Consider the following 12,876-nt stretch of genomic DNA (forward strand, 5'->3'; position numbering starts at 1 on the left):
CTCTCGCTCGACGTGGTAACTGAACTTTTTTTCCCCTCTTGGAGTCACTCCTGCTACACGTTGACTGTTTTTCTGGAAAGTTACTCCGACGAATCCCTTCCCTCCTTCTCCCCCAGCTCCTTCGCCCTCTCGCCAGCTGTCAGTCCGTCCTCTCGCCTCGGGGCCCGTCTCTCGCTCCGGCCCCGGGCCCCCCGGCCCCCGGGCCGCCCCCGCGCCCGGCGGGACAAGGGGCAGGGGCAGGGACTGGGGCAGGGGCGCGCGCGGGGCCCGCTCTGGGGCGGCCGTGCCCACCCTCGGGGGTGGGGGGCGACGCCCGGCCGGGGAGCGGGGTTGGAGGTGGGCTCAGCTCCGCGGCGATCCTGGCCCCGATTCTTCACTGACAAGCCTGGAGTCGGGCGGCGGGCTGAAGCTTGGAGATGCTCCAGGGCCATTGAAAATGGTGGCGTTTTCCGGCAGATCGAGGGTGCCCTCTGGCGAGGCGAGGCCGCCAGTGAAGGAGCGCGGCGGGCCGGGGCCCGGACGGCGGGCAGGGCTGGGGCGGGGGTGGGGGGGGACTGGAGGGGGGTGGCTGGAGAAAAGGGGCCGCGGGGGAGGGCGAGGGCCGCGGGACCGGAACCTGCGGGGACGGCCTCCCTCTGGGCCCGACGTGCGCACAAGTGCACCTCTCTCTTCCCCGGGCCCCGTTCGGCAGCCGCTCTCGCAGAAATGTCCTCCAGATGTTCGCAGCCTCCCTCCCCGCCGAGGGTTCCGCAGGGAGCCGCGCCAGCGAGCGCAAAGTCAGCAGTTGGCCCCAGCCCATTTCCCAGATGGGTGAGGGGAAGTTTTCCCTCCGCTCGCTCTCGTTCCTCTTCTCCAACTAAGTTTCTGGGTCTTTTCCCACGAGAAGCTCAGAGAAGGCAAGGCGCGTTGCTTCCCAGTAACACAGCCTCCCGATCACTCCTGGGAACCAGTGCTGCTTCCAGCCACCCCACCCCACCTCACCCAGCCTTCCTGGACCCTTCCTGTGAGGTCAGTTCCCTGCTCCTGGCTCCTAGGCCGCTGGGATGTTCACAGAATTCCAGTCTACTGTTGAGGAAACTGAGGCAGTCTACTGTTGAGGAAACTGGACAGGCTACTGTTGAGAAAACTGAGGCACAGAGCAATTTTTTTTTTTTTAAAGGCCACACGCTTATGGGTGGCGGAGGTGATAGTTAACTCAGCCCCTCTAGTTTGGGTAGGCATTGTTGTCATTTGAGTAACAAGAGGAAATCTAGGTGTAGAAAGCTTAAAAGTAATTTACCTACAGTATATAGCCAGTAGGTGCCAACCCTGAGATCTGGAGGCAGGAAGTCTCTTGCCAGAGTCTATGCACGTCCCATGCAATACTGCCTCTGAAATTCAGCCATCATTCGAGAAATATTTATGACATTCACTGTGTGCCGGGCCCTGTTCTAGGCTCTGTGGACGCAGCAGTGAACAAAACAAACTAATAAACAAAGCCCTTGCCCTTAATGGAACTTACACAGGGGGTGGGTAGGTGCATGGGAAAGGCCATAAACCAAGTAATTTATGTATTATGATAAAAGAGAAGTGCCATGGCAGAAAATAAAGCAGGGAGGTAGAATATGGAGTGCCTGGGTTGGGACTGCTGAAACTTGAAATAGGGTGACAGCAACACAGCTTGTTGCTGTGTTACTGAGGCCTTTAAGCAAACACTTGCAAGATGGGAGGAAAATTAAAATTATATCCTTCTGGACTCCACCTCTACCAAATCACCCTCCGGGGGTGGGGCCCTGGCACATGTGGTTTTAATAAACCTCACAGGTGGGGCGCCTGGGTGGCTCAGTAGGTGGAGCATCGGACTCTTGGTTTCGGCTAAGGTCATGATCTCATGGGTTCATGGGTTCGAGACCCGCGTCCTGCTCTGCTGACAGCTCGGGACCTGCTTGGGATTTTCTCGCTCTCCCTCTCTCTCTGCCCCTCCTCTGCTCTCTCTCTCTCTCTCTCAAAATAAATAAACTAAAAAAAAAAAAAAAAAAAAGAGTAGTATAATAAACCTCACAGGTGATTCAGGTGCTCAGCAAGGTCTGGAAGCCACCATTCTAGAGCTTCTTTCTGCCCAGAGCGAGCACCAGGCACCTTTTGCTTTCAGCAAGGCAAGGAAGAAGTGAGAGTAAAGGTTTGAAAACTGGCTTTAAGGTGGTGGCAGTGTAGCTATGAGCTCACACAAAGCAGGGAAGTAGGTTATGGATTTTGGAAAAATCCAAAGAGTAAGCCCTTCTTCCTCATCTGGTACCAAGGAAGAAGAAAACAAAGGATTCATCGGAGCCTATATTTCATCTGTCTCAGATTTTGGCAATGGATGTTTCTTCAGGTTAGAATCTAACAGGGTATTTTCATTGAGAATCAGATCTTAGGGTAATCTCTAAGAGCAATTACAAGGGAGGAGACAGGTCCAGAGGGCTCTGCCTGGCCACACAGGTAGTTATCAGCAGAGCCAGGATAAGACCTCAAATCTTCTGACATCCAAGCAGTGCTGTTGCTGTCACAAGGCATGTGAACACACGGCCCTACCCAGTAAACATGTGTGGATGACCGGTTGAATTGAGTAATTTATTGGGTATTGAAGAAATGCTTGCAATCCACTTTTAGGGGGTGCCACTTCCACTCTCAAGTCCTCACGTTTTAGCAGTGGTCATCTTGACCTTATGCCCAGCATGATATCGGGGCTCTTGCTCACTTTCAGGACCATGAGACCATCTCTCTGGGGGTTCCAGCTGATCAGGACCAGGGACCTGGCCAGTGGTGTTGACTTGGGGATCTTACATGAAGAATCAATGAAGACTCAACTTGCTTGCCCCATTAGGCTGGGAATTGGAGGGATATCTTCCTCGGTTAGCCTAGGAGAATGGCTGGTACCCAGTAATATGTGCAGAAGAAAAGTGCTCTTGTAAGATCTGGTATCACAAAGGCACCTGGTGGGGGCACCTGGGTGGCTCAGTTGGTTAAGCCTCCGACTCTTGGACTCTTGATATCTCATGGTTTGTGAGTTTGACCCCCCATCGTTGGGCTTTGTGCTGACAGCATGTGGCCTGCTTGGGATTCTGTCTCTCCCTCTCTCTGCCCCCTCCCACATGTGCACTCTTTGTCGCTGTCTCAAAATAAGTAAATAAACTTAAAAAAAAAAAAAAGGAACTGGCTCTGCTGCTTAGCACTCAGATGATTTCCCTCAAGCCACATCTTTGCACCTTAGTATCTATCCTCAATTGTTGAATGCAGATATCACTGGTGCTCACTTTGTGGGGCTTTTGGAGAGATTACTTATGCTTTTGAATGTTATTACTAAGGTATTTGACATCTTCGTTCAGCCTCTTCGTAAAGTTCTTGAAGGCAGAGATTATATATATTGCATTTTCTATTAGAAACTATTTGCACCTGACACCCCCCCCCCCACCTGTAAGCCTGTTTTCTTTACTGTCCAACGGAAATAATACAACTCATCTTGTTTTTCCACATACGGTTATTATGCCCTTCATGTGAGCTAATAACTGTGAAGGTCGTTTGTACATTGCAAGGGCTATATAGGAAGCTAAATAGGAAGGATCAATTTAATTACTACTATTAGCTAATGCTTTGCACGTAATATTTAAATTTAAAAAATTTTTAATGTTTCTTTTTGAGACAGAGCACAAGTGGGCGAGGGGCAGAGGGAGAGGGAGACACAAAATCCAAAGCAGGCTCCAGGCTGTCAGCACAGAGCCCGATGCAGACCTCGAACTCACAAACCGTGAGAGAAAGGGCCTGAGCCAAAGTCGGACGCTCAACCGACTAGGCCACCCGGACAACCCTGCACTAAATAATATTTAAACAGATCTACAAGTGTAGACAGTTCCTAAAGACTAACATTTTTTCACTGTCCCACAGGAGCAGCCTTAGCGGGATTTAATATCTGGAGGTTTCTTCCAGAACTGTCAAGCGAGGAAGTTTTGGGAAGTTTTGGTTTAAATTCAAAGGGGGCACACGGAATCCAGGAATGATGCCACGGATCCTTTAAATATTGAGATGAAGGGGCGGAGCCATCGTCAGGGACGCGACTGGGCCGCTTGGTTTCCAGGAAGTGACGTCAGGCGGCCGCGGAGATGGAGGACGTGCTGGACTTAGGCGAGGAGCGACGCCGCGGCTCGGCCACCTCCGTGAGGATTGACTTGGGGATTTGGGGCTAGGATTTGGCGGGTGGGGAGGAGCGACCTAGCCGGCTCGGCGTCCCTGAGGCGCCTCGGCCTGGCCTGTCCCCAGCGGCCGGGCCCAGAGCCGCGCCGGGGTGAGGCCGAGGAAGAGGCGGCCTCAGCTGCCCCGCCCCCGGCCTGGGGTGTGCTTTCTTTAAAATTCTCCAAAAGCAGAAAACAGATCCTGCGTCTGCAGGCCTCCGGAACCCGTGGGAAATTTCCCAGCCAGTCTGCGCTTTCTGGAGCCCCGAGTGCTAACTCCCCTAGAAAGGACATATCTGAAGGGTGATTGGGGCGGGGTGGGGGGGAGATCCTGGTCAGGGTCGCATTTGCACCTACCCTAGGGCTTTTTCCGTGGGACTTCACCTGCCAGAAGTTCATGTAAAAACCACAGTGTTTTAACGCATGAAAAGAAGGCAGGCAGGCTGGAGTGGCCTTTTCTTGACCGGAGTTCCCACGAGGAGGTGGGAGTTACTTCAGTTTTATGATTTAGGAAATCAAGACTCGGATTTCTAACACGGAGGAATGGCTAGGAGCTGGGGGCCAGAGGTCAAATGGAGTATGAAGCTGCTTACTGGTTTAAAAAAAAAAAAAAGGTTAACGTTGTGTGTCAATTATAATAAAATTATTTTTTAACTAAAACAAGTGAACCCTCCCGAACCTCGGTTTCCTTATCTCTAGAATGGAGACGTTGATATCTACTTCAAAGTGCTGCAGTGAAGATGAAATGGAATAACGCATGGGAAGCATTTAATCCAGTGCCTGACATGAGATCTCTGTTCCTTCTAGAGGAAAGTCTAGCTGCATTTCTTTGGGTAGGAAAGATCTCTGGTAGTTAAAAGAGAAACTTGTGATCGTTAATCCAGGAATTTCATATTTTCCTATTAAATAGAAATGATGTCAGGTGCTTTGTTTTCAGGGTTTGGAGCATTTTTGAGAAATATATTCAAGTTACTCAGATCCCATCCTCCACCACGTCTTCATACATCATGTCCTTGCTTACCTTCCCAGAATTCTTGTCCTCATAGTGGCTCGAAGATGTTTGGGTCAGCAGCGCTCCCCATCTCTCCTTACAGGGGCCCAAGATGGGTCGCCGAGCTCAGCAGGAGTCAGCTCAAGTGGACAATCATCTCAGTAACAAGAACTCCTCTTCGATTCTGACTGGAGAGGTGGGTGTTACAAAAAAATGCTAAGAGTTAGTAATTGCTTTTTTTTTTTTTTTTGCAAGTTTATTTATTTTGAGAAAGAGAGAGAGAGAGTGAGAGAGAGAGAGAGAAAGAGAGAATCCCAAGCGGGCTCCGTGCTAATAGCATGAACCCTGAGATCATGACCTGAGCCGGAATCAAGAGTCGGTCTCTTAACGGATTGAGCCACCAGGTGCCCCAGAGTTAGTAATTACTCAATCAGCAAGGATTTGATATTCCATATGGCTTCTCGTTAACACCAGCCCTTCCTCCTGTCTTGATTTGGGGATTCCCTTCCTTGGCATTTGTCCTATTTGCAAGAAATGACAGAAGAACGTTTTTCTTTGATGCCAGAGTAGTTTCTGCATTGCTTTATATTCTCAGTGGAGAATGTTCTTCAGCTTGCTGAGGCAGGGGTAACTGGGAAGTCTGAAAATCCCGGAGAAATCCAGGTTTTTATTTCTACCGAATAAATGCCAGTGAGGCATGCTGATGACGTAAGGTTGGATTACACAACTGGACGTTTGCTCTCAGCGGTGACCTGCAGTTTCTACAGTTTTCAGGCAGGAAGGGGATTAGTACTGGCCTTACTTTCCTGGAAACTTCTCCGAGTGCCCTGGAATTGTGGGAATTTATCCAGCTGCTCTGTGGAGGGTGGGTAATCCTGATGAGCAACACTTTTAATGCCAGGGCGCTATTTTTGGAAGTTTACGCAGAGCCCCTTTGCACTTTTCCTCTGTTCATTTGAGCAAACTTTGCCCTTTTCAAGAGTCAGTTTCAGGGTAATCCCTCCGTCAGTTCTTCCTAACTCCTCCAGGCCATCTTAGGGCTCCTTCTTCTTGGTGCCCGTGGTACCTATTATAGAACGTGTATATGTTCTCACGTCGTGTGCTCATTTTCTTTTTATGGATCTGTTTGCCCCACGAGACAGTTCCCAAGCAGCAGGAAACCTGGCTTCTCAGTTACCCAGCTCGTTGGCCCCAGCAGGTATAATAGATGAAGGGATCTACGCGGCAAAGCCGTTATAATGGGCTCGGCAGGTGCATGAGCAAAGCATGCTGGGGACAAGACACAGACACAGATACTTACATATCACATATGTTGGGATGTTCTTCACCCTTCTAGGAAGCAAGTTCTCCAGCATTTCTGTACATGGCCCTTTCAGTTTATCTTTCCCTTTCTCACTTACTATAGAAATGTGGGTACCAATAATTATTACTTGAAGGTAACAGTCATGCCGGCACAGAAAAGTGGTAGCCAACCCTTGGCCTCATTGCCTGGAGCAGTACAGAGAGGGTGGGAAGGGGTTGTGGGAACTGGGGGCGGGGGGGAGGAGGCTGTGTGTGGCACATGTCCCCTGTAAAGAGGTAACCACTGCCTAGCGAAAGCTAGTGATACTGGAGAATACCCGGTATTGCCGGATCCTCTGATTTTCCAAGAGATGCTGGCTGTCTAAAATGTGGTGAGAAAGCAACACATTTTTACAGCTTAGTAACCAATTATGACAACTCATCATATGGACCAGATTGGGCCTGAGGGTTGTCAGTTTGTGACTTTGGCCACAGCACCTACATTATGGCGCTTCTTATGTTGTATTCTAATTGTTTACCTGCCTGGCTCCCTCACAAGATGTGAGCTTTTGGAAGTCAGGTTGTGCTTTACCATTGTACCCCTTTGTTGATCACAGTGCCCAGCGTGGAACAGGCATGCAGTTGACAGTGCAAAGACTCGGGGTGAAGTACACCGTGTGCGATGGGGCCCTTAGAAGCTGAGAAGGAGTGTTGCAGGGTGGGGGTTGGGGTGGCGCACTGGAAGCACAGCTCAGGGGAGCGGTGGTAGAATCTAGGAAGACGGTGACAGAACACATGTACCCAACACTGGGTATGGAACTGTGGTCCATACTGCGACTCGAACTGCAGTCGTGGATGTCTTTAAAGAGAACTGTGCAAGCACGTGACTAGGTTAATGGAAGTCTCCTCTTGGCCTCTGGCCGCTTTAGACTGTGGGTCTAGAAGGATGCATCTCAACAGCAAATCATTTATTCCTTTGTCCAACAAATATTTATGGAAGTTTACTGTGTGCCAGGTACCATTTTAGAGGGTTGGCGTATCTCAGTGATCAAAAGGGACAGAATCTCCTGCCATCATGGAACTTCTATTCCCGTGATCACTGGCAGCCAGAGGGACTAATCACACGTCTGCTTAACTACTTAACTGTGAAGGGGATTCTAGCCGCCCATCATGGTTAGGTGGTGGGCCAGGAAGGATGTCCTGGAATGACCTGACGGTCTTGAGGCTCTGTGTCACCGCCACACCAAATCAGCTTCTAGGCTGGGGTAGGTAGGCGTCGTTCACCCGCCCATCGCCTTCCCCTTGGCTCCCAGGTGAGAGTCAGTCCTGTAAGTACCTAACTTCAAAGTTGCAGACTGGGATGAACTTTTCAGGGTTTCAGCCTCTCTGGAATACCTACTGATTTCCCCGGGGATACCTACCTCTGGGCCTTAGCATTTTTCTGGGAGAACATGATGAAAAGTCTGTTCTTCACCCAACCGGTGCCTGGCTGTGACATGCACATCAGAAATGCAGCATTCCTGGTCTCCCTGGGCTGACTGAGGTTTAAGGCCATGTGGGCAGCCTCCCTCAGGGCCAGATGCTCACTGTGCTGTGTGGGACATTTTGGCTGTTTCTTTCTAAAATTAGATCCCGAGACTTGTGTGTGTGCCCATTTACATTCCGATTCAGAGTGTATGACTTGATATATTTTTCTTTGCCGTCTCGCTGACTATATTCTAGGATGGAGCTATCTATGAAAACGTACTTAATGGTACCTGGGGGCGGTCAGACAGCTGCAGTTCCTGTAGAGTTAAGTAGGAATGATGATTTCGAAGCAGGGTGGTGGAGTTGGACGCTCTGGTGGAGGAAGAAGAGGCGCATCCTGCTAGAGTAGAGAGAACACACGGCTTGGACAGACCAGAGCCTGAGACCCGGCTCTGCTAATGGCCTGGATCTCGAACAAGTCCACTCCTCTCTCTAATCTCCCATTTCATTATCTGGCAGGTGGTGGCAACAATACCACCAGGTTGCTGCGGGGATTACGAGAGGGATGCATTCGACAGTGCTTTGGTAAACTGAACAGCACTACGCACACGTGCGTTCGCTCGGTAAACTAGCAAATAGACGGGCACTGGCCAGTGCTTTGCCATTTCTATTAAAGGACAGCGACGTAGGAGGATGTGAGCCTGGGTCTCTTGTCAAACTGACTTGGAAGTCCCTTCGAGGGCTCTGACTGATTTATCCACAGGTAAACCAGTAGTGATCGAAAGCAGTGTTTGTGCTTCCTGGGTGTGCGGGCATGCCTTAGGAAGAGTGGGGAAGAGCACCGGCCTCAGGGTCATACGGGCCTGGGTTGAAATCCTGGCTCGGCCACCCATGAAGCCTAGGACTCCAGGCAAGTTATTTAACCTCTTTCAGCCTCAGTTCCCTCATCGATAAGCCGGGGATAATCATTTCACATCCTCCACAGGGCGGCTGAAAAGACGACATGAGATAATAGATGTAAGCCCTTCACACAATCTGGCACATGGCTCGCAATTTGTTACTAATCATTATTATCTCTCTAGAACTTGGATGTTCTTTTTATTTTGCCTTAACCCCCTCTATTAAGATTAAAACCTGGGAGCCTTTGGGTTGAATGTGGCATACAGTCATGTCTTGTTTGATCCGCACAGAGTTTAAAATGTTTTCATTTGGTTGTTTATGAGTTAGGAAACTTCACGTGAAAATCCAGATTCTGGGCTTCTCTTTAAAATCAGAAGTTCTGGCACAGTGGGAGTGCTGGGCTGGCGTCCCCCCATGGCGACAGCTGGCCGGAGCTGGCTGGCACCGATACCGGTGCTTGCTTACATGTGGCCTCCCTTGTCCTGTTTGCCACTCCTTCCTTTCATACACCTGCTCAGATTTACTCACGTTTCGTCTGCCGTGTGCTACTTCCATTGAAGTTTAAAACTCCTGGTCTTTCAGGACGGATTGATTTTCAGGTACCCTTGTGTATCTCTCAGTATTGAATTCGGCTACATGGATCAGAAACTTGACCCCGGTTTTTGAATCAGTCAGGCATGAGTCTTCTCATAGCAGGAAGTCCAGTGGAGGGCAGAACAGGGCAGGTGCAGTCACTGGGCAATATCCTGCATTACCCCGGCGCCTCCTGGCTTCTGACTCTGCCACCTGCAGCTCGAGGCTTGTTCTCACTGTTATGGTTGTGAGCTGGCTGGTGGTTCCCCGGGCATCAGATCTGCATTCTAGGTAGGAGGAGGGGCCATAGTAGAAGAGTTCAAGGTGCATGCCAGCTAAGTTTGTTCCTTCTTATGAGGAAAACAGTAGCCACAGACCTCACCAAGTAGACTTCTAGTTACGTTTCATTGGTCAGAACTGGCTCTCAAAAACCGCCGTAAATTTCAAGGGACTTTTCAACCAGGCATGTTGCCACAGCCATAACACTGGGGTTTGGAGTTAGGGAGAAGAGGAGAAGGGCTGTTGAGTGGGCCATTTGCAACCAATGTGTCATCATTTTTTCAAAAAACAATTCATACAGAGGTTTTATTTAGAGATTTGGGTATGACAGGAAAGAATTATTTTTAGCAACAACAACAACAAATCCACATTCCTCTCCAGATTTCTAATTTAAAGTTGTGTAGAGTTCGGTGGAAGATTAGATGCCCTGAAATCCCAGGATACCTGCCTGAGTTGCCTTTGTCAGCTCTTCTGGGTCTTTTCCTTCTGCCCATTTTCTCTGTAACCATTTGGGCCTTTCTGCCTCTAGGATCCCGGTGGCGCAGTCCAGGTTGTTAAATGCTTCCTCCCTCTCTGAGAGGAGAGGGAATGTCTCTTTATTTGCTTAGTCATTCTGGAAATTTCAGATAATTTCAAAGAACTTCAACTGTCTAGTTGTACTGAGTCACCTGAAAGATGAGCTCTTGGTGAAGTTTTACTGGCTCGGAGTTGGTTAGAGTTCTACTTCCTGCTTTAGACGAAATTAGGTAACGAACATAACGTGCTTAGCCCAGTACCTGACACACGGGAATCTCTCAAAAAACAGTAAGCACCAAGAAAGTTTATGACTGCACTCTCCTCTCTTTGGGGGTTATGGGGCCACCTGTCACAGATCAGGTGTGGATCGTAGATGCCTAGTTCAGCTGGCAGTTTGCTATTGGTTTGGTATTTGGTATGGGTGCTGAACAATTACGGTTGCTGAGAACTGTACTGGAAGATGATTCCATGGTGAGTGTCTTCCTGCCTGCAGTGTCTAACTTCCTCCTGTCAGGGCAGCTCTGAGAATTGAACTGGATTTCTCTGTTTGACCTTTCACCTTCTGTTGATTCAAATGATTCTGCTCTTACACAGCTCCTTCAAGAAAAGACCAGGGCGCTCTCTACCATGATGTTACATTACCGGACGATGCTGTTGGCGGAAAGTAATCTCGGGCAAAACCTGCCCAGGGCTGGCCTGTCTTTTGGATGAACCCTTCTCACTTGGGTCTAGACCTCTTTGCGGCTTGACTTTTGGCTTGCAGATTGTCCTTTTAATAATAAGTTTGGTTTGCATCGGAACAGCTGCTACCTCTCTGTTAATTGCACACAATGTCCTACGTAAGCCTCACGGGAGCTCTTGAACTGGGTGCTCCCCTGACCTCATCTTACTTTGAAGACACTGAGACTTTGAGAGGTTGGGTGACTGGTCCAGAGTCATTCAGCTCATCTCCGACTCTAGTCTCGTCTCTGTGACTCCAGCCAGGTGCTTCTCCACCACCTGACCTCTTCTACCTGCCGGACAGGTCGGCGCACAGAGCTCCCAGCAGAGAGTGGCTTTTGGGTTACTCCCCGGGAATCCTTCTGGAGCGGGGGTTGGTTCTCGCTTGACGACCCTTATTCATCCATTTGTCTGGAGAAATGTTTGAGTCACAGCTGTTCCCTTTCTCTCCACCCCCCATCCCTTCAGTGTTCCTCCTAGGACGCAGAACTGAAAGTTAGCCAGATTCTCTTGCAGGAATCTGAGCAATGCCGTTGGGCTCATGTTCCCAAATTAGGCCAATTTCCTCATCCCTCGGCCGCTTCACTCCACTGGAGCTCCCTCAGCGCTCTGCATTACGTCTCTCGTCCTCCGCCTGTTCCCTGACGGCTCTGCCAGCCGGGCAGTTATTTTCAGCCCAGGAGGGTTATCTCCTGACCCTTTTTTGGTGACATTTTTCTTCTTTCTCACAAAAATAACTTTCCTGATTGGTCACATTTTTCAGCCTTTTTCGTAGGCACGCTCCAATGGGCCGGGTTGAACGATGCTCCTGATAACGTCGTCGAAGAGGGATGCGGGGAATTTGACGGGGAACCGTTCGCGAGGAATGCGTTTTCCACACTTCATGTTTGTGTCATGCTTCGCATGCTTCGGTTTTGAACTCTCCCTCAGGGTGGGCGATGCCCGTCGCTCACCATCCCTGGGGCCACCACTGTGTGGGAGGGAATGTCAACTGAGGGTAGAGGCCGCCATTAGAAATAGCATCTTGAGATTCTCCTCCAGCGCTGGCTCAGGCTCTTTCATTGTCCCCGCACGACACACTTTAATAACTCGTGACTCATTTTGCTATCTGGAAAGCCAGAGGGAACCGCTCTCGCTGACTTCCTGCGGGTCTCGGGGTGAAAGATAGTGCTTGAATGCCACTCGAAGGTTCTCTCAGACACCTGTGGGCAGGGCTAAATTCGAAATAAGTGTAAAGAGTTTAGCCCAGGGCCCCGCTAAGTTAGCTGTCGTTCTCGCGATCTGCACAACCTGACAAGTGGACAGGATTGTCATTTCGTCTTTAATCCCCGCTCTGCCAATTACGAGGTGAATATCCTGGGCAAGTTCCTTACTGCCCTAAGCCTGGCTTCTCATCTCAATAGATCATATGGAGATAACAGTAGTAGTTCTCTGTTAGCAGTTGTTGGAGGATTACATACGAGCACATACAGAGCTCTTGGCCTAGTGCCTGGCACACGCCAGCCATTATTGTCATCCACGTTAGATGAGAATTAGGAGGTATTGTCCATATATCTTCAATTGCATTTCTGTTTAAGATACGGAGATATTTATATTTCACAGAACTAACTGGCCCTTAGGACCAGAAACATGTGGATGAGGAAGGAGCCTTTTGATGAGAATTCTTGGTGCCACTTGAGAGCTATTTTATTGGTCTCCTTTAGTGGCCTTTCTGCCTGTGCCACAGACCAGTTATCCGCTAGTCTCTTTCCATCTCCTTCTCAAAACCCAACCCTGTGTCTAGAGGTTGGCGGTCTTTCCAAAGAATCATCTTTAATTGCTGACGTATATCATTCTGTCATTCTGGAGAAATGTGGGTAGAAAGTGCGGAGGGCAAGAGTGACCTTGGTGACCCCCAGTGACCTTGGAGTAGAAGGTAATTTCTATTCATTTATTCATTCATTCACTTGTGAAACTAGACTG

General features: G+C 49.6%; 1 protein-coding gene across 12 annotated transcripts in view; it reads left to right on the forward strand.

The window, feature by feature from the left end:
• The first annotated feature begins 4,052 nt into the window (after nt 1-4,052).
• Nucleotides 4,053-12,876, forward strand: part of IFT43 (intraflagellar transport 43) — an 82,866-nt gene continuing 74,042 nt past the window's right edge. For 3 of the 12 annotated variants that reach the window (XR_008299532.1, XR_008299534.1, XR_008299533.1), the window contains exons 1-2: nt 4,517-5,020; nt 5,282-5,374. Coding sequence is in view for 3 of the 12 variants with exons in the window: in XM_053224758.1 (XP_053080733.1) it covers nt 4,928-5,020; nt 5,282-5,374 (186 nt within the window). In the remaining 9 variants the exon portion in view is untranslated. Of the gene's footprint in view, nt 4,173-4,507; nt 5,021-5,281; nt 5,375-12,876 lie in introns of those variants that run through there. The other 9 variants (XR_008299536.1, XR_008299540.1, XR_008299535.1 and 6 more) reach the window with 8 other exon arrangements.

The sequence above is a fragment of the Acinonyx jubatus genome, chromosome B3 (assembly GCF_027475565.1).
Source record: "Acinonyx jubatus isolate Ajub_Pintada_27869175 chromosome B3, VMU_Ajub_asm_v1.0, whole genome shotgun sequence".
Taxonomy (NCBI): Eukaryota; Metazoa; Chordata; class Mammalia; order Carnivora; family Felidae; genus Acinonyx; species Acinonyx jubatus.